The sequence below is a fragment of the Trichomycterus rosablanca genome, chromosome 9 (genome assembly GCF_030014385.1).
Source record: "Trichomycterus rosablanca isolate fTriRos1 chromosome 9, fTriRos1.hap1, whole genome shotgun sequence".
NCBI classification, from domain to species: Eukaryota; Metazoa; Chordata; class Actinopteri; order Siluriformes; family Trichomycteridae; genus Trichomycterus; species Trichomycterus rosablanca.
In genome coordinates, this window is record NC_085996.1 from 24,177,957 (window position 1) to 24,196,768 (window position 18,812).

Sequence of the window (18,812 nt, forward strand, 5' to 3'; positions counted from 1 at the left end):
CATGACTGTGTTTAAAATTAAAGACTTGAACTGATGAATCTTGTGTAACCAGTAACTACCTGTCCTGTCACTAATGTAACCAAAGTGTGTAAAACATGATGTTAAAATCCTAATATAATAATAAATAACATGTCTTTGGACTGTGGAAGGTAACCAAAGCTCCCTGATAAAACCCACATACGGGGGAGAAAATGCAAACTTCACACAGAAGAAACCCTGACTGTCAACCTAGGAATCAAACCCAAAACTACTACACGTACAATTTAAAAAATAAGGCACCCAGGTGGTGCAGCGGGATATTCCACTAGCACACCATCACCTAGTTTATGAACTCCTTGGTTCTAAACTCAGTGTTTCCACCAATCGGCTGGGCGCCATCTGGTGGGCGTAATTGGTGCCTGCAGCAGATACTAATTGGCCACTGTATCTGCAGGGTGGGGGCCGGACTATGTGTGGGTGGGTGGGTCTTCATACGCTGTGTAAGGTCCCTGATTGGCGGAAGAGACGCCTGTGCAGAATGCAGTGGGGAGGAGAGGAGGGCTGTACACGTGTCAGAAGAGGCGTGTACAGGGACGTGCTCTCCTTGGATGCAATCTGGTATCTCTCAGCAGTGGAAGAGAAAATTGATTGTGCTAAATCGGGAGGAATAAATAAATAAATAAAAGCATCACCCAAAACAAAACTCTTAATTAAAACGTAACAGTTCTTCCAACCGGTCCCTCAATCAATTTTAGCACAATCTGGGATTCTCTGCTTCGTTATATACAGCAATACGAGACAATTGCTACTGAACTTGCACAAATTCCAACAAGAGCAAGCAAATTCAGCTGAGTAAATAACAGATGTAAGTAATGATGATGTCGTTTATATTTTTTAACATTGTGCTAGATTGAAAATGCCACTAGCACAGAATGAAACAAAAGATTTGCAAATGACTATGCAGCTCAGTAACAGCGGCAGCAGCATTACAATACACAAATATAATATAAAATGATAAACAGATCACAATGCACTGAACTGACAGAAAAAAAAAGAATTTTATTTTAAGAAAAATTCACATGGAGCTTAGTGTGACTCTTCATGCTCAATACAGCTCTGTGTGGCAACCCAACACTGGGAGGTGATGAGAAGTGGCCACAGATTAAACGTGTCGGAGGGGGCGTTTGGTGATAACACAGATAAGATATCCCTAAGTTTTAGTGCGTGTTGGTGTGTGAGAAACATTGTTTCATTAGTTTTAGCTTAGCTGATGACGCATTGCTTCTGGAACCCAGTGAAATACAATCTGGTCCCACTGAGAAATGTTCCATAGTCATACGCACAACACATACACAGGTCTGTTCACATGGAGCAAGGCCAGAGCAGGATTAGGATAATCAACATACACAGACCACTTATGGTATAAAAAGGCAGCAACATGAGAATTTCTTCCCCTGTACATTCAAAATTTAATAGCTGGTCCCAAGTTCTAGGTCAATTTTCCACACAACCGAAGGAGAATCCAAGTCACAATGATAAAACTAATTTACATTTTCAGCATTTAGCAGATGCTTTTATCCAAAGTCACTTACAGTACTGTGACAGTATACTGTCTAAGCTAGAGATGGGACGATCGATCGGCTATGTATCGGCCGATCGTCGATCGCATATTTTTAATAAAAATCGGCCGATATTTTTCAAATGTAGGCGATTTTGAGAGCCGATTGCAAACGGCTAAAGAAACAGTTTATGGTCTTCGGCTGTATGTGCGGACAGAAAACATGTCGTCAGTCTGGCAGTTTTTTACCGTCAATGAGACGAACTCATCCAGGGCATTTTGCAAAATTTGTAAAACTAATGTGCCTCGTGGAGGAACCAAAACAAAGAGATTTAACACGACTAATCTAATACGGCATTTGAGAGTACACCACGCGGCTGAATACAGTGAGTATCAGAAAACAGCAGAGCTAGCACGGGAAGCTAGCACAAAACAAATAACCCAGAAAACCGTGCAAACCACATTTGACCGGTACGAAAAGTACAGCGGCAACAGCCAAAAAGCTAAAGGAATCACAGCCAAAGTGATGGAATGTATAGCGCTAGATAACCAGCCCTTCTCGGTTGTAGAAGACATGGGATTCTGCCGCTTAATATCCCACTTGGATCCACGCTATTCCATCCCTAATAGAAAATACTTCTCAGAAGTCGCTCTTCCCGAGCTGTATCAAGCGGTTTACACCCACATAGACCAACTTCTAAAAAATAACATAACATCACTGAGCTTTACAAGTGATATATGGAGTTCCGACGTCAGTCCCACCTCCATGTTAAGCTTAACAGCTCAGTGGATTGATCAAGACTTTGATCTACAAAGCGCCGTTCTGCATGCGCGAGAGTTTACAGGCTCTCACACAGCTAGTGCTCTGATGGCAGAGTTCGACAGCATGTTTCAGCTGTGGTCAATTCCAAAAAGTAAAATACATGTCATCTTAAGAGACAATGCACGAAACATCACAAAAGCACTGCAAGATGCTGAATTACCAAGTTTGCCGTGCATGGCTCATTCAATACAGCTAGTAGTGAATGAAGGGGTTTTGTCACAACGCAGCATCAGTGATATTGTGGCAAGTGGAAGACGGATTGTTGGCCACTTCAGACACTCACCTCTGGCTTATTCACGCCTTCAGAGTATCCAAACTCAGCTGAGCCAACCTGTAAAGAGGCTTCAACAGGATGTTCCGACAAGATGGAACAGCACCTATTACATGTTACAGAGCCTACTGCAACAAAAACATGTGTTGGGTGTTTACGGAGTCGAATATGATCTGCCGGCCGCCTTCACTGCAAATCAGTGGGGGGCTAATTGAAAACATGGTGTCGTTGCTCTCCCCATTCGAAGAGCTAACTAAAGAAATCAGCGCTTCCACTGCTACCGCTGCTGACGTGATACCCTCCATCAGAGCCTTAAAACGTTTTCTCCAGAAAACTTCTGAAAACGATCATGGTGTCAAAACATCAAAAACTACCCTTTTGGAAGCAACCGAGCAGCGATTCAGCACCATAGAGGCAGAGACCCTTTATAGTGTGGCTACACTCCTTGACCCGAGGTGAGATGGGGAAATAACTGTTTAAATAGCATTTTGAACTAAATTCTGCCCTTTTATGCCTGAACATATACAGAAAAGAGTTGATATTATTTATTTTATTAGCCAGGTTTAACGTTTACCGTATGTGTTCTTTTTAAATGCCAGATACAAGGACCGTTATTTCTCCGGTGAATTCAAAACACAAGCAAGAGAGCAGCTCATGGATGTGTTGAGTGCGCAAACAAAAAGGGAGCCGTGTTCTGGTGAAGAAATGCCAGGACCAAGTCAGATAAACACAGACAAGCCAACAGAAAAATCACAAATAGATTCCTTGTCTACAATGTACAGTGAAATACTGGAGGAAAGCATGAAGGTTCATGAGTGCAACAGTCCGATCGCATCCCAAGTGCATTGCTATCTTTCAGAAACTACCATCCCACGGAGCGCGCAGGCACTAGCGTATTGGAAAAGCAACAAGACCCGCTTTCCCGCTCTTGCCGAAGCCGCTCGAGCCTACCTATCTGCGCCGTGCACAAGCGTGGATAGTGAAAGATTGTTTAGCTTTGCTTCAAATATACTGACTGAAAAGAGGAACAGACTGTCATCCCAAAAAGCTGAGATGTTACTCTTTGTAAAAAGAAATATGCCCTTAAAGTTTAACTTTAAAAAGCAGTAAGTCCATTGGGCAGACGGGACTTTTCCCCCTTTATAACAGACCCAGTTGTTTAGTTCTAACGTTCCATATTTTATATAGCTGCTTTTATGTTTTATGTAAAATCAATTTAAGACTTTGTGACGCTATGCCAAAAACATTTGTTTAATTTGCTGTTTTTTTAATAATTCAATATCTACATTTATTGGTTGTAGTTTTTCGTTAAAATAACCCAGGGTCTAAGTTTAATGTAATTGACTGTTTTTTAAATAATTAATGGTTTTAATTTATTTGTTTGATTTACTGTTTTTTCGTTTTATTAAAGGCAACGTTTAATTATTGAAGTATTGACTGTTTAATTTACTGTTTAAAACAATTTGAGTTCGTTTTAAAACTATTTACTATAAGATCAACATTTTTCGTTTTAAAATAACCCAGTTTGAGTTTAATGACTGCAGTTTTGACTGCATTTATATAATTCACTTTTTTCGTTTTAAATTAATTAATGCTCTTAAAATAATCATTGCAGTTTTGACTGCATTTATTTAATTCACTTTTTTCGTTTTAAATTAATTAATGCTCTTAAAATAATCATTGCAGTTTTGACTGCATTTATTTAATTCACTTTTTTCGTTTTAAATTAATTAATGCTGTTAATATAATCATTGCAGTTCTGACTGCATTTATTTAATTCACTTTTTTCGTTTTAAACTAATTAATGATCTAAATATAATCATTGCAGTACTGGCTGTATTTGTTTAATTTACTTTGTTTATTTACTGCTAATTTTGTTAAAGATATTATGCTGTTTCACATAAGTTTGTAAAAAAATGGCCAAAAACCAGTTTAGACCATGTTTCATGTCTTGCTTGCGCTAAAAATAGAATGTTGCCAGGCGTGGCATATAGCCCCGCCCGCGATCGGTATCGGCTATCGGCCGATCGCGTTGAAAGGAGATCGCGATCGAAATCGGCCTCAAAAACGCTGATCGGTCCATCTCTAGTCTAAGCAGTTGAGGGTTAAGTGCCTTGCTCAAGGGCCCAACAGTGAAAACCTGGCAGTGGTGGGCTTGAACCAGTGACCTTTTGATTACTAGTCCAGTACCTTAGTGACTGCATTATCAATACAAATTAATACAAATATTATTATAACATATTAGCTGGCACATAAACTCATAAACAAAATAGTGCCACTAGCACCCTCATCCAAAGCATGCAGAGAAACAGATGGACTACAGTCAGTAATTGTAGAACTACAAGGTGCTTCTATATGGTAAGTGGAGCTGATAAAATGGAAAGTGAGTGTTGAAACAAGGAGGTGGTTTTAATGTTATGGCTGTGTGTATATGACAAATAAAAACATTCCATCTGCCCTATATTGTCCCTATCCTTGTGACATGACTTACATTTGGGGGGAAAAAACATGGCACACACTAGCCACCACCCCAGACAAGAAAGGTGCGTGTTATTTTTTTAGTTTGTCTGTGTATATAGTGTCAGAAATTGTGACACTACTAACCAATCAGCAGCAGTCAGTGCTGTTAGCCCTAACTCTGAAAACCACTACGTCCCGTCAGAGCCTAATTTAACAGCTACTGAAACTAAAAGCCAGTACTGAAAAAGTAAAGCTGCAAATGTCTGGTACCAACTGGTACTCTGTGTAGCAAAGCAGGATTTTGTAGGGACGTTAATAACAAAGAAACAGAAACGTCAAAGAACAAACAGCGATATTTATTTCCGTTCATGCTATGCCAGGGCTTTAAAATACTGTTCCAGTATTCTATTAATTCTATGCTAATATGTCTATGGTTGTTCTTACCGTCTCTTGGGACAGTTTTTCCAGCTGCTGGATGTAGGGTGTGATGAGAGAATGGAGGTTACGCAAAATCTCCTCCACTGGCAGTGCGGACAACAGAAAACCAAGGGCTTGCATCAGCCACATACACTGACTCGTCTAGAGAGTGAGAGAGTGACAGAGTGAGTGATTTTATAGTCAACAGTGGAGATTTGCAAAAGTATCGAAGAAAGTGACTGACCTTGTGGATCTGTTTAATAAGTACTTCCTGCAGCAGAGAGAGGAAGAACATGAAGAAACAGACAAATAAGCAATAATTAGCCTCTCTTGGTACATGTGATATAGTCAAACAGACCACTCACAAACTTCAGTTATTTGGAAAAGCCCAATCAATCCCACATGCCTACATTTCCTATTTTTTATTTATGTGTTTTCTCCCATTTTCTCCCCAATTTTAATGTAGTCAATTTGTCTTCCGCTGCTGGGGGATCCCTGATTGCAGTCGAGGTGGGTATATTGCTGCTCACGCCTCCTCCAACCCGCGCTCAGCCCTTTGCGGAACCCTTTTTGCACTCTGCACAGGTGCCTCTCTATCTGCTAATCAGGTCCTTACACAGCGTTTGAAGACCCCACCCACACAGTCTGGTCATCCCGCCCTAGCAGAAACATGTCTGCTGGAGGCACTGTCAATTATGCCGCTAGATGGCGCCCAGCCGACCGGTGGCAACGGCACAATCCTACATTTCCAATGACTATTATTTTGCTTACATATGTAATATCTTCCCCTTATTACATTATCCCAAATTGAATATATCCAAGGCGAAGTATGTAATGTGCACGCTAGCACACACTTCCTCCGTGACATGTGAAGCTGCTGACCACTTCTTTACACTGACCAGAAGTGGAATCTTACAGGGAGCCCCAAAAAGCATGGAAAAATCATCCTATGCTCTGTGTATTTCTTTATTGTACTTGTCAGAGCCTTGAGCAGAAAGTAGAAGTCAGTGTTTCTCTTTGCTCTATCAGACAGTTTTGTCTATTGAGCGCTCAGTCAAGCTGGTAGCACCGCTGAGACATTAACTGATTAACTGAATGAATGTTTAAAATATGTTAATTGTTTTTATTGCACTTTAAAATACAGTATGCATTAGCTGCTATATGTTTTATTGTTCATATTGCATTTTTTTTTACATTTATTCAATGTAGTTTTTGATCACTTGATGAAACTGTACACTGTGAGCTTAAAAACCTGGTCCTAAAACTTTAAGAAAAGTCATTTGTATTGTAAACACATGTAATTTTAAAACTACATTTAATCCCTGTATAACAGGGCTGTTGTAGGTTTCTTTCATAGAAAAACTTGTTAATGTCAACAGGAAAGACAAAGTAATAGCCATTAATACTATTGCTACAACTGTCAGCTTAAATTTCAAGCTAACGGCAGCGCTAACTGTGTAAATGCTCATTTCAGTCTGCATGCATTACCTGTGAGACAGCAACTATGTTGTTAGCATAGGGTGGCAGATCATATTTGCACTCTCGGCAGATCTTCTTCAGAGTAGAAACACTGGAGATAGACAGGTCTGGATTCCCTAAAGCCTGCAACACCAGCGGCAGCACACTGCTCAGCATTACTGGGTGATCAGCTAACCACTCTGCCAGTGCTCCTACAGAGAAACAGCAATATAGAGGAGGAAACAAAGAAGAAGCATTTCACATCTGCCAAATTTGATTATGACAAACAAGCAACAACGGCCAGCCACATCCAAACTCGCCCACCTATTAATCATATCTATAGCAGTATGCAAATGTGAAATCATTAAACACAACCACCAAGTACTGGAATTTTGTGCAAGTGTTAATGGTCAGTTATTTTATATTTAACATTCAAAAGTTAAAGGGAATCATGAAGGCCGCTCAGGTGGCGCAGTGGTAAAAACACACTCTGGAACCAGAGCTGGGATCTCGAATACATCGCATCGAATCCCAGCTCTGCCTGCCGGCTAGGCTGAGCAGCCACATGAACAACGATTGGCCTGTTGTTCAGATATGGGAGGAACTAAGCCGGATGGGGTCTCTCTCTCATGACTGGTGCAATTACGATTACAATTACAATCCTCTGCTGGATGATTCATGGCGCCTGCACAGAGATGAGAAAAGAGTGCTCTCAGGGTGTGTCTCTCCGTACACAACGCTGAGCTGCACTGCACTCGTCAAAGTGTAGGTGATAAGATGCATACGGCTGCAGCCCACGTGTCGGAGGGGGCGTGGGTTAGCTTCGTTCTCCTCAATCAGAGCAGGGATCGGCATTGGTGGAGAGGAAACATGACACAATCAGGCAACTGGACACGCTAAACGGGAGCAAAAGGGGAGAAAATGCATAAACAAAAATATAAAAAGAAAAGGGAATCATGAAGGCCAAAGCAAGATCTGAACGACCAATACCTCTCAGCTTTAACTGCTGTTATACAGACAAAACCGGAAAGGCAATGACGTCACCATTAAACATGAGTTTAAATGTGATTGGTTAATTCTGAACATAGCCACATCCCTCAATTATAAGAGGGTGTGCACACACATGCAACCTTACTATGTTAGTTTTAAGAAGGAAATAAATCAATCACCCTTTATACTCCCATTAGTGACCTTATAGGACAGTGCAAGATCTAGAACATAGGAACTGGTCTAAACCAGCTAGAACTGGGTTTTGAAGGTCATACAACGTAATTAACGCACTTCTTGTCATGTACACCACATTCCAGTAGCATTCAATTGTAGCAGTATTCTTGGAACACTGGGATATGACTACTACACATTCTTAGTAGTAATTCATTATGTATTAATACTTCTAGTGTATGTTAGCATTGTTTCTCCCACACTCCATATACAAACCTATAGTGAACATGACTGTGTCTGCGAGCTGCACGTTGTTGATGCTGATTCGGGGAATGAGGCCAATCAGGCCTGGAATGACATCAGAGTAGTTCACATCTATCGTTTCTGCTATGGACTGGAAACCATACAGCAGCGCCTCTGTATGCTGGTGAAAGAAAATAAATGTGAGCACAAACCAGCAAGAAATGCGTACCCAATAAAAACCTATGTTGATGCAAGTTAGATTGAACAACATCAAGCATGATTTGAAAGATGTGTTTGTGTATATATGTCAGTATTTTTGTGTACTTTCTGACCTGCCAGGATGTTGGCTGCTCTACATTGGTAAGCAGTCTGCCTAGCTTGTCATACAGGTTACTAAGCAGCTCGGCACCCAGCATTTCATAGACGTACATCAGTGTGTCAGATATGTCAACCCTGCAACACAGTCGGACAATTAACAAAAAAATATTCTCTTTTGCCCTTGAAGGCACATTCGCTTATGTAAGACATCTCTCACAAGGTCCTGGGCTGTCTTATTAAAAGTTGTCTAAAATTCTGCCGAGTAGTCAATAATACGTCATTGTCATTTCTTTATGAAGCCTACAAGGTCACATTTAAATTAAGTTAAAACCCAAAAGTGGCATAGGCATACATTCCCTTTCTAACAGCAGTGTTCTGTGTTTCTGTTTTCAAGATTTCTCTCACACTGCAAACACACCTATAGATTCTGAACTGTTCTTTCTCATCGGAGGACCAGGAGGCGTACTCTTCGTCAGAAGGGAACTGAGCTTTGTGGAGCAGCACATCCACCAGCTGGAAATAAACGGGCCTGTATACCTGCAGATACACCACCTGCTTCTCTGCCTCAAATGACATGATGTCATCCTGTGAAAAACACACACACATACACACACATTTTCAAAAACAGGGATAAAAGACATGGTGAAAAGTTTTTCCAGCTCTTGTTGAGATGTTGGACTTTAAACTTACAAAAAGCTTTTTCAAAGAATTTAAAAAACAAAAATGTTTTTGCCCATAATAGTTTGCATTTTGCATTTGTTTTTAACCTAGCCATGGGGGGTACATGTATTAGTACCTGTCCCAAGCCCGAATAAATAAGGAAGATTATGTCAGAAAGTGCATCTATAATAAAAACTGTGCCAAATCAAATATGCAGATCAAAATTTTAATTTACATACTGGATCGGTCGAGGTCTAAGTTACCATGAACTGCTGCTAGTAATGCTGGTCAGCAGGATACCGGTGGAAACTATGCTAGTGTTGAGCTGAAGAGGAAGAAGGGGGGAATGAGTGCTCTACAGTAGAGAGAGGTAGAACGGTAGAAAGGTGGTTTTGAGAGCTGGATGAACGAAGGACATACAGGTGGTTGGGGTGACACACGGGGATGTTCAGTTTAGGACAGGGCAAAATGGACACAAATGTTCCGCTGTGGAGACCCCCTAACAAGAGCAGCCCAAAGACAGAGAAGAAGTAGTTCGTATTTGTTTTAGCATGCATCTGGACTACATATAATTTGCCAAAGTAGAGTCTTTGAGTAAATTATTTACTTATTTGATATATGTACTCCTCTCTGTGGTGCAGCACTACAAATTTAGTAATAATTTAGTTATTATACATTTTGTTGTTGTTTAATAATGTTGTTTAGTAATCCTACAAAACAGCAGCTCATGCCTTAATCCTAAAACATTCCTTAATGAACAAATGCAGATAGAAACAGACTTTCTGAAATCTTCTGACAACAAACATTTATCTTTTGCCCAAAAACCCAGCTGTACAAACATACTGAAGCACACCGAAGTTGAAAACTTACTTGCAGAGTGTACCAGAAGGTGAGGGTGAGCGAGCTGGTGGTCTCATTGACAGGGTAGTGTCCCGGGATACCAGTGCAGAACATGATCATGTTGACCAGTGCCAGGAAACTTTGCCAGTGCTCCACCTGCTCTAGCAGTGCCCTGTAGAAATGCACCAATAAAAAAGCACATCACAAAAAGGTCATCACAAACTGCTACTGGAAAAAAAGAAACTGACAAAATGAAGATTGTTTGTTCGATTCTTAGTCATAGCTGCTATGACTTATCATTGCTGAATAAGGTTCCATCGTTAAAAAGTTAAAGTGGGGGTTAAGAATTTATGAAAATTCAGGCAGCAACATGTGGAACCAGCAAGATTAGTTTTAGTGATAAAATGTAAATAGAATGCCCATATATTTTTAAATAAATTATTTAAAACAGAGCTCATAGGTAACAGGCAATATGTTTCGCTTATGCCAAGTTCACACTACACGACTTTCCAAGTTGTCAGGTCGCTGTACAGTTCACACTACACAACTGGATCTCTTGTAATCGGGAGTCTTTCAAGTCGGTGTGGTTTTCACACACGACTGATCGGCGATAGGGGTTTTCACACGACACAATCTATCACCAACTGGAATCGCAGACAAGCTTGTCTGGTCTCCCAAACTACGTTTTGTCACGAAAACAAACGCAAGAAGTGACGAAAGGTTTAATGATACCAAGTCCAAAAATGCACATCAACAAGAAGCGAGCGATAAAATTTTGTGCGCTGTGCAGACTAAAATCAAGGAGAAAAAATAAATGAATCTGAGAGGATTTGGCTACGTGAACAGCATGGATTGTTCTATAATGAGTTGGAGGTTAATAAATATTTTTTGCAATGCAATGTTGGTGTTATGTTTTGTAGAGAATGATAAGGTCAGAAATACTGTAAAACTTGTGTGTGCACCGATGTATTCTGATATAAACTATATTATGCTCCTGTCCCACCTTTTTACATCTCCTCCCTGCATTTCCCCTCACACCGTATCTTGGTTCTCATGGGCTGTTCAACATAGCACTCATTGCCAGTTGGGCGAATCAGATCCAGATATTTGAAATGCTAGATATCTCTCTTCAATCGCCAAGTTCACACATGGCGATTGAGAGCCGAGTTTCGATCACCGAGCGAACGTCAAGTTGCTCCCAAGCCGGCAAATCTAGCGCCAACCAGTCGGCGAGCGAAAATCAGGGCAAAAATCGTGCAGTGTGAACTAGGCATTAGTTTGCTTTGTTATTTGCCTTCCTTGAACTTATATTATATTATATGCAGTAGTGGTCTAAAAGGTCTACAGCTATGTAATTCGGTCTGCAATATATTAGAGTTAAAGGAAAACAAATACAGACATGGACGATTCAGGTAGAAATAAACCACTAATAATAGCTAGATGGGTAAACTAATCCCATCTAAATATGGCTTTACTGGTTCTACAATAATGTCCATTCTTTGAAGCATAAAGATGGCAAAAATCCACTTTTACGTCTTCAGAACTTTCCATACAGCTTTATCCATGTTAAAATCTGGTGCCTGGAAAAACCACAGAAAGCGCTCGCCTTCATTCTACAGTTTATCAAACCACTGAAGCTGCTTCAAATTTGTTGGCTATAATAGGATCATGTAATACAATTATTTAACCTAATCATTTTTTGACCACATGGTACCTAAACTATTATGAATACACGCTGGGAAACAGGAGGTGGGTAAAGGCATCCCTGGCTTTGTCCAAACATAATTCATTCAAGGTAAGTTGATTAAATTATACAGTATAGATGCTTTATTTGCTTAGGGGTCCATTTTTGCACTTCTAACAGCAGTTTATGCATTCCCACACAGGCCTTTGATAAATAAAGTTACCAACGATTCTGTGGACGCAGAGGCGGGGTGTCAAAACATGGTCGAATATTTTCTAAATTTACATTCAACCATTAAGGTAGGCTGTGCTGTGTACTGTAGCTTCCATTTAGTCACTTTCTCCACCCACTGCATTGTTCAGACAGTAAATTACATCACATCTATTATTAGGACAGTTACAACTACACACTAGTGCCCTTGTTTCGAGTTCTACTCTAAGTCTGGACAGTAAAGCTGAAGAGATTGAATACATTTAGTCTACAGTCAGGACAGCTGATTCAATACCATCCCTAATGAAAAATGCTTTGGATGTTTTACACACATTTACACATGCGCACAGTATGAAATGGTATTTCAACAGTCATGCCTACAGCCAAACCAGTGTATGCCATGTTGTTTTTAGTCTGTGTGTACCTGGAGTGGTTTTCTCCCAGGGAGACAGCGATTCGGCAAATCCCATGGGATGTTTCCATATCCCCATTCTGTACGGCTTCTCGTAGCTGCTCCTGAAGCTGCAGCACTTGTGGAACCAGCTTCAGCAAAGTGTTTACATATCTGAAAGACAAGCAGAACCAATTTAGTTTGTTTTATTTACCCTGCTGGGTAAGAACCCTTTACAGGACCCACCTGATACCAGAACAAAGTCTAAAAATAAATCTGATCTTTTGATCTGGGACAGAAGAATTTGTTTTGTTAATTCTCTTTAACCTGTATTTAACTGAGTTAAAAATACTAAGTAATGATTTTTAATGTTTAAGCTGGCTAACTTGATTATATTTTTTTTGTTTGTTTATTTATTTGTTTAACGCCATGTCAACACAGTGGTTACATCCATGTCAATCTTTAAAATATTTATATTTTAAATATATTCCATACTTATAATTTATTTATTTATTTATTGATTAGGATTTTAACGTCATGTTTCACACCTTGGTTACATTCATGACAGGAACGGTAGTCAATGGTTACACAAGACTCTTCAGTTCACAAGGTTATATCAAATACAGTCATGGACAATTTAGTATCTCCAATTTACCTCACTTGCATGTCTTTGGACTGTAGGAGGAAACCGGAGCATCGGGAGTAAACCCACGCAGACACGGGGAGAACATGCAAACTCCACACAGAAAAAACCCAGACCGCCCCACCTGGGGATTGAACCCCATGTTTATAAAATATTCCACAATAGGCAGGTGAGTTGGTAACAGGTAAGGGTAATATAATTGGGTTTAAAAGGAGGATCCACCAAAGACTCAAAAATAAGTGTGGCTCACTAATTTATAATTAACTTTATAAGAGCATTGCTAATCAGCTCAAAAAAAAAAAAAAAAAAAAACATTTCTCAATGCAAGACTGAAAGAAATTTAGGTATTTCACCATCTACTACAAATAATATTGTAAACAGATTTAGAGAAAAAAATAACATTAAGCATAAAGAATATCTATTAGGCTAGGAGAGATCAGGTTAACCTGTTAATATTGGTATAAATTACTGAAAGTAACTAAGATGGTGTTTTAAATGACTGCTCGTTGAATTGCTCATTCTATACATTCATTTTTAGTCTTTTTCTGACATACTATTGGTGGATTTTAGATGAGCCCCATAGCAGTGGTCACACTTTAAACAAAAAAATCAAAAATCTAAGCCTGAACTTTTGTCACCTGCCTTTGTTCGCAGCACAACTAAATCAGCTGCTGGTGAGCACATTTACCGGATTCACAAAAATTGCATTAACTAGCTCAGTAATAATCTGTAAGTTCTGGAATTTTGGAAGTCATCTAATTATGTATGTCAACAGCATACTTTGATATTTATTTACTTATTAGCTTATTAGGATTTTAACATCATGTTTTGGCATACTGTGATAAACTGGAGTATGTGAACAAAGCATGTTGAAAATCTGATAAAACCATTTATATTTTCACCTGCAAAGTTATAAAGCCCATTTATATCCTTATTTAGGCACTACACAGTCTACAGAACTAAATTGTGATTTTAAAAAAATTATTAGATTATTTATGAGTGAAACTCTGTGGATGAGCTAATTGGTCGAATTAGGTTATTTGCAGGTATCCAACTACTCTGCACATGTAAACAAAGTGAACAATTGCCATAGTAACTTCTTGCTGTTGTAACATTTCTCGTAATCATTAGTGATGCAGCTTCACTGGTCCCTTCAGCACCCTTAAATGTTCAGGTTTCTTCATGATTTCATTAAGGCAACAAGTTCTCACAAAAACAAAAATGTTAACAAGGTACAAACAGCAGGGAACACCAGCAACTACCTCATTATCTTGAGCTTCTTCAGCACATCTGCTGCAAATGTCTTTGTCTGAGTGACTGTTCTAATGACGCACCAAACTCAGAAGTCTCTTGTTACCACAACTGATAGTCTCTGACAATGTAGTGTAATTATGTGGAAGTAAGATTTCAGTACCAAGACTGAAACATTTATCTTTCAGTAATCAGGATTTAGCTGAATGCTTCTGTGAACCTAATAACACTCATTAAGATCAAATGCAAAGCTTGCTAAGCTTTTTAATGAGCTGCAATAAAATGTTGTTTGAAAGTGCAGATTGTGCAAGCTCCGATTTAACATTTATTCATTCATTTAACTGATTTATTCATTAGTAACTGATTCACTCTGTTCAGGGTCACCGTGCACCTAAATCTATCCTGAGAAAACACTGGATGTAAGGCAGGAAATACATCCTGTGCAAATCAATGAATCAATCACTGCAGTATCACATACCTCTCTCAATAGGCAATTAAAAGCAGACAAAACAACTCAAGACATGCACTGAAGAAGCAGGATAAAAAAAAAAAAGCACCTAGAGGAAACTCAGAATAACAATTAACATTATGTGTAAAGATTTAGCACCGTTTCTTGCTTTTTTTTTCCTAATGCATTTAAAAGAATTGCATTATGCTGCAATTATACTTCTAAACCTGATGTATGTGGCTGGTTACTATGCACCATGAGGTGGTCCTAGCAAGCCTACAGCAATTCAGTTAGCAATCGGTTAGTCAAAATGTCCAAGATGTCGAAGTCTAAAGCAGCTAAAAACACTACCCAGTGAACTCCCAACTCCCAACCAATTCTGTGGGGGTCAAAACACAGACGAGTATTTTCATTTTTGAGACGTAGCCTCGCACTGTCGCTGGATGTTTTAGGTTTACATTCAACTATTAGGGTACGCTGTGCTGTGTATTGTAGCTTCTATTTATTCTATCGTTCGGTTTTTGAGTGTAATTTATGACTGCAGTGAAATGTGGCACTTTAAAAAAAAAATCTGTAAAACCGTGAAATTAGACACATTTTCCCATGAATTTGGTAGGGCCCTACCTATGAGGAGTGTCGGATAGGTTTTAACATAAGACAAGTAAGAATAAGCCCTTTAAATCTTTGACATACTGAGAAACTATTATTCAGTATCTACAGACTAGATACTGGGCTTAATACCTGTAGCCTCATCTTCCTGCTAACCAGCCACTGTTATAATGCCTGTTTGTCTGTCTGCGCTTTTCTGTTCATTTCATTGTCTACATGTTTTGCTCTCTTTCTGCTCGCTCTGAGAAAACAATGCATTTAAATCAGTAAAGCCTAGATTGGGTTTCTAATGTTGACCTTACACACTTAAATTAAACCTGCTATTTGCACAGCCACACACACAGCACTCCTCCATCTCTGTTACTCCCCAACTCCCTCCCCCTAAACCCTGCAATTATCTTCAGATGCCAGGAGACAGACGAGTTGCCAGGCAACTCGGTATTTGGTTATACCGAGAGGAGAAATAACAGTGGAAGAAGAAGAGCGCAGACACCAAAAAAGTATAAGAATAAAGTCTTGGAAAATGAACAGCTTGGCATTCGTATGACATTTGAAATCCATTAAACAGCCTTTTAAACACAGGAAATGTAACACGGGGGCATTTGGAAACTGAAAAATTGATAACAAGCACCTACTGCCGCCAAGTCTGGTCCTACGGCGTCACAAGTTCCATCTGTTACGCTACAGCTCAGAGTGTGTGATCGTACGCATGTGTTTCAGAACCCCACTGGGATTAAAAGCAGTCATTCTGGTCTCTCTGAGAATTGGCAAAGCATGTTTGCTGGTTTAAAAAACAACATTAAGGTTGTGGTCCAGTTTGTCCTGTGTTTTGCTTAAAAATGCACATAGATCATCTCTTTAAAAGAAGGTGGAGAGAGCAGATCATGTTTTGTCTGCTTCAAACTAAGTCAGTTTTCCAATATAGCACACAAACAGCAACCTAATCAGATGGCACCACAGGTGAGTCTAATCAAGCTAATGATACCTGCCAATTTTCAGATGCAGAAATGAAAATAAACAGCCCAGATGCAGCTCAATTACATGTGCAGTCAGTGAATTGCTATGAAGAAATTCATTAACATTTAAAACAAGACATGATCAGGATACAAATTGCAATCAAGGCAATTACAATCAGCCTAGGGTGCTTGGGTGGCGCAGCAGTGCTGGCAGCCGCCGACCGGGCGTTTCCCGGTGAAATCGGTTCTGCCACGACCCTGATGAAAATAAAATTAATTTGAAAGACCAGCCTACTGTAACAACACTGGAATATTCTCTTTATACAGTGATGAGCTTAAACATTAGGACCAACTCCCAAAAATGCACATGCCAGTGCCAAATTCATAAAATCTGTGCAAGTCACGGTCAGGGATGTATTAAATGTTGGGCTGATGGCAGTTACTCGTAGTAAACGTATATGATCAGCATAAAGACCTGAGTGACTTTTTGTGAGAGTCAAATCTTTATGGCCAGATGACTAGTTAAAAATATATCTGAAATCGCAAGGGGTGCTCACAGGTAACTGTGGTGAGTACCTACCGACAGTGGTCCAAGGACAAACAAGCCACCACCTGCCAAGTTGTTGGGCAGCCAAGACTCACTGATGCCAAAGGACATGAAGGCAATTGTGTCTGTTACATAACAACAGAATGGCTACTGAGGCTCAAATCACAGATCATTTTTATACTGTTAATAAAGTGAATGTGTCACAATGCAGAGAGCACTAAACGCTTTGGTGTATGGTGCTGCGTAGTGGCAGAGTAGTCAAAGTGCCTATGCTGGGACTCACTGGCCCATGCAAGACGCGCTGTTAATGTTGTGGTACTAGAGACCATAGGGCTCTTTCAGATGTCTTATGAAGTCTATGTCTCTGTAGGTGATGGATGTTTTAGGAGCATTTAAGACAGGTGGGTTGTGTTACATTATTGCTTAGACAACATGAACTGCTGTTTGTTGAAGACCAAAAAAAAACCCAACTAAAAGCACTAAGTGTGGCCAAAACATGAATATGTTTACAACATATTAGTTTTAAAATAGATTTTACTTATAAGTTATTGCAGCTTTATGTTTCTTTTTCAGCATAAAACATTGCTGACTAAACTTGCTGTATCAAGGTGCACATGGTGTAGTATTTGGGACACTGCAGCTATCTTAGGCACACTGTATAGTAAATAAAATGTGGTTTGAAGCACAGCCCTAGGATGGCTGGATAAAGCAGCGTCTACTTTCTGATCTGTGTTTCTTCACTTGCAACTTCACAGGGCAGCCTTGCTCATTAACAGTGCTGCATTGAACAGAAGGTCTGTCCTACTTCCTGCACTACGCCAGCCCATCTGTCATCCATTGTTTGTATGACTCTTTTGTTTCTGCATTCACAAAAAGAAATCAGATATTTCTTTAGAGGGACAGTCTAAATTTGTGTTGGTGACTGACTGCCTAGTGTGAACAGCATCACTAAAATACATTCCATGTAAACCTGCATTTAAATATACTATACAAGCACACCAGAACTGACATCTTGAACTGGCAAGTTCGAATCTCAGCTCTGCTACCGGCAGGCTGGGAGCCTACACAAACAATGATTGGCTCGTTTATAGAGAGGGGATTCCTCTGCTGGTTGATCAATGACGCCTGCATAGGTGATAATGGAAATTAGTACGTGACCCTCTGTGTGCAAATCTGATCCACATACGAACTTGTGCTGGTAAAAATATGCAGTCGGCTACTGCACACATGTCAAAGGGGGTGTGTTAGTCATGACTCTTCTCGATCAGGAGTGAAGTTCAACATTAGTAGCAAGGAAGCGTAATGCAATCAGGTAATTGGATACAACTAGATTGGGAGGAAAATTAGGGAGAAAAAAAAGCAAAAAAAAAAAGCTTGTGCAGCTCAGTGGCACAGACAGCAGAAAGCGGTTTTGCCGAGTATCATGTGAAAAGCTTAAACACTGCGGTAAGTGGCATTATGTGCCAAGCCTTGTTGTGGTGCATGAAGCACAAAATGCTTATCACATACGAGTATGAGGTTGAATGATCTTACAATGTGCTCATTCCTAAGTAAACTATATATTGAAAGTGGAACTAAAACAGCCCTTAAAAATTCTAATATACAGTGGGGTCAAAAAGTATTTAGTCAGCCACTGATTGTGCAGGTTCTCCTACTTAGAAAGATGAGAGAGGTCTGTAATTTTCATCATAGGTACACTTCAACTATGAGAGATAAAATGAGGGGAAAAAAATTCAGGAAATCACATTGTAGGATTTTTAAAGAATTTATTTGTAAATTATGGTGGAAAAAAAGTATTTGGTCAATAACAAAAGTTCAACTCAATACTTTCTAACATAACCTTTGTTGACAATGACAGAGGTCAAACGTTTCCTGTAAGTCTTCA

General features: G+C 39.6%; 1 protein-coding gene across 2 annotated transcripts in view; it reads right to left on the reverse strand.

The window, feature by feature from the left end:
- ipo13b (importin 13b) overlaps positions 1-18,812 on the reverse strand; it is a 56,268-nt gene that overhangs the window by 20,887 nt on the left and 16,569 nt on the right. For both annotated transcript variants that reach the window (XM_063002134.1, XM_063002135.1), the window contains exons 4-11: positions 12,507-12,647; positions 10,219-10,360; positions 9,107-9,273; positions 8,703-8,823; positions 8,404-8,551; positions 6,997-7,178; positions 5,753-5,779; positions 5,536-5,670 (exon numbers count right to left, since the gene is read on the reverse strand). In XM_063002134.1, the coding sequence (XP_062858204.1) occupies positions 5,536-5,670; positions 5,753-5,779; positions 6,997-7,178; positions 8,404-8,551; positions 8,703-8,823; positions 9,107-9,273; positions 10,219-10,360; positions 12,507-12,647 (1,063 nt within the window). The remainder of the gene's footprint in view (positions 1-5,535; positions 5,671-5,752; positions 5,780-6,996; positions 7,179-8,403; positions 8,552-8,702; positions 8,824-9,106; positions 9,274-10,218; positions 10,361-12,506; positions 12,648-18,812) is intronic.